We start from the raw sequence: 3,146 nt of genomic DNA, 5'->3' as shown, positions 1-3,146 counted from the left end.
TTGGCCTATCATATGAAAAAATTGATCCGTGTCCATTCTCTTGCATGCTGTTTTGGAAAAGCGAAGAAGGTCTTGATACGTGTTAGAGATGTGGTGCTTCTAGATGAAAACTTGATAAACATGGAAAAGAGATCAAGCGAAAGGCAAATGGTAAAAAAATACCACAAAAGACATTGGAAACTTGATAAACATGGAAAAGAGATCAAGCGAAAGGCAAATGGTAAAAAAATACCACAAAAGACATTGTGATATTTTCCTCTTAAGCCACGATTGCAAGCGAAAGGCAAATGGTAAAAAAATACCACAAAAGACATTGTGATATTTTCCTCTTAAGCCACGATTGCTAAGGCTTTACATGTCTTCGAAGACAGCTTCTGATATGAGATGGCACCATGAAAGACAAGATGAGGACGGAGTGATGAGGCATCCAGCTGACTCTAAGGCTTGGAAAAACTTTAATGAGCTACATGAAAGCTTTGCCGAAGAGCCCCGAAATGTTAGACTTGGTCTTGCAAGTGATGGTTTCCAGCCTTTCACAAATTCAAAAGTTTCTTATAGCATATGGCCTGTTTTACTTGTACCATATAACTTACCACCATGGATGTGCATGAAGCAATCTAATTTTATTTTATCTATGCTCATTCCTGGTCTAACTGGTCCTGGAGATGCTATTGACACCTACTTACAACCATTGATAGAAGAACTAAAGGAGTTGTGGGCCTCAGGCGTTCAAACATATGATGTATCTCTGAGACAGAATTTCATTTTACGTGCAGCACTAATTTGGACTATCAATGATTTTCCTGCTTATGCAAATTTATCTGGATGGAGCACTAAGGGGAAATTAACATGTCCTTGTTGTAATAAGCACACGCACTCTATCAGGTTAAAATATGGAGGCAAGCAGAGCTATATGGGGCATCATCGCTATCTTGATGAAAATCACATTTGGAGAAAGGATAAGAAATCATTTGATGGCACTAGGGAGAGAGGGTATGCAGCGCCGAAGCTGACCGGAGATGACATCCTTAAGCAGGTGGAAGATCTTATAGGGATCACCTTGACTAATCATCCAGAGAAGAAAATTAAAATCCTTAAGCAGGTGGAAGATCTTATAGGGATCACCTTGACTAATCATCCAGAGAAGAAAATTAAAATATTACACGAAAGGCGGGGAGATAATTGGAATAAAAAAAAGTATTTTTTTTATTTGCCATATTGGAGAACTCTCTTATTGCGACATAATTTAGATGTCATGCATATTGAAAAGAATATTTGTGATAGTTTGCTGGGAACAATCATGAACATTAAAGGAAAGACAAAGGATAATATCAAAGCCCGTCTCGATTTACAAGCAATGAGTTTAAAACCGGAGTTACATCCAATCCAGAGAGGAGATAAACTTGTGATGCCAGCAGCTTGTTATACTTTATCCCAAGAAGAGCAAAGCAAATTTTGTCGAATTCTAAAGGAGTTAAAAGTTCCAGATGGATTTTCATCCAATATTTCTCAATGTGTAAACCTTAAAGAGTGTAAAATTTTGGGGTTAAAGAGTCATGACTGTCATGTTCTTTTGTAGCGCTTGATTCCTGTATCGATTCGTGGTCTTCTTCCTGCAAAAGTGTGTGAACCAATTATTGAACTTTCCATATTCTTCACTATATTATGTTCCAAGACATTAAGGGTGGATGAACTAAAGCAAATTGATGAGCAGATTCCACTGACGTTATGTAAGCTTGAGAAGATTTTTCCACCTTCAATTTTTGATGTCATGCTGCATTTAGTAGTTCATTTAGCATCTGAAGCCATACTTGGAGGGCCTGTTCGATTTCGATGGATGTACCCAGTGGAGCGTCAGCTTTATACTTATAAGTCATATATCAGAAATAGGGCACGTCTAGAAGGGTCAATTGCTGAAGGATATATAGCAGATGAATGCATGACACTTTGCTCAAGGTATCTAAAAGGCTTCGAGACAAAGTTTAATCGCCTTGAAAGAAATTATGAAGATGACAATAGAGAATGTAATGAAGCACAACTATCTATTTTCAGACATAGTGGGCGGGCATTGGGTGCTGCCACCACCCGCTACCTTGATGAACGTGAGTGGTTGCAAGCTCATATTTATGTTCTAAAGAACTGTGATGAAGTGCAACCACACATTGAGTAAGTCACTAAAGTTTAAGATTCTACTAATAAATTTACTATAGTTAGTCAACGTTAATCATATTTATGATATTTTAATGTAGGGACTACAATGAATTCGTGAGAGAACCCACAAATCACTATGATGATAAAGATTGGGATAAGAACTTTATCGAGTGGTTCCAAGCTCTAGTACGTATATATCTTGCCTTATTTTTTAAATATCTTGATTGGTTCATTTTATTACATGTTCCATGACTTGATCATATTTTGGTTTTGTTTAGGTTTATCAGAGTTATCGAGAAGATGATGACTTACTTTCACTATCTCGTGGTCCAAGTAAGATTGTTAAATGTTTTACTGGATTTGTCATAAATGGACATCGATTTCATACAGAAAGTCGAGATAATTGTTTGTCAACTCAAAATAGTGGGGTTGCAGTTGTTGGTGATGCTGGTGATGGTGGAGATATAGATTATTATGGTGCTTTGGTTGAAGTTGTCGAATTAGAGTATCTTGGTGGAAGAAAGGTTGTTCTATTTCGTTGTAAGTGGTGGGATGTGCACGGCAAAGGAAAAGAGACCGTTTTGAAAGAAGATAAATATGGATTTGTTAGTATTAACTGCCGACATTTGCTAAAGACGAATGAACACTTTATACTTGCTGGCCAAGCATCACAAGTTTTTTATGTTGAGGATATTGCCAATGAAGGTTGGCATGTAGTTCTTAAAGCACAACCCCGTGATTCCTATGATATGCCACCAGATACAGATGATTGTGAGATAACAGACGATGGAGTTAAAGCTTATTTGCAAGATGAATCATTTGATGCTCAGGCTATTGCATCAACATCATTAATGGAAGATGATTATATCAATTTGAGAAGGAGTGACATTGATCCAATTATTGTAAATTCGGTCTCAACTTCAAAAAAGAGGAAAAAGACTCAAGCAGAGAATTAGAACGCTTTAATTAAAGAATAGAACACAAATGATATTGTG

General features: G+C 37.0%; 1 protein-coding gene across 1 annotated transcript; it reads left to right on the top strand.

Moving 5' to 3' along the window:
• The first annotated feature begins 355 nt into the window (after positions 1–355).
• Positions 356–3,107, top strand: LOC109827128. Its single transcript, XM_020394088.1, has 5 exons — positions 356–1,102; positions 1,580–1,956; positions 2,053–2,166; positions 2,250–2,337; positions 2,430–3,107. The coding sequence occupies exons 1-5, from the start codon at positions 356–358 to the stop codon at positions 3,105–3,107; spliced, it is 2,004 nt and encodes a 667-aa protein (XP_020249677.1).
• Positions 3,108–3,146: the final 39 nt, after the last annotated feature.

This window comes from Asparagus officinalis, unplaced genomic scaffold (assembly GCF_001876935.1).
Source record: "Asparagus officinalis unplaced genomic scaffold, Aspof.V1 AsparagusV1_Un47, whole genome shotgun sequence".
Lineage (NCBI taxonomy): Eukaryota > Viridiplantae > Streptophyta > Magnoliopsida > Asparagales > Asparagaceae > Asparagus > Asparagus officinalis.
Note: the sequence above shows the minus strand (reverse complement) of the source record. Positions and strands in the feature narration are given on the sequence as shown.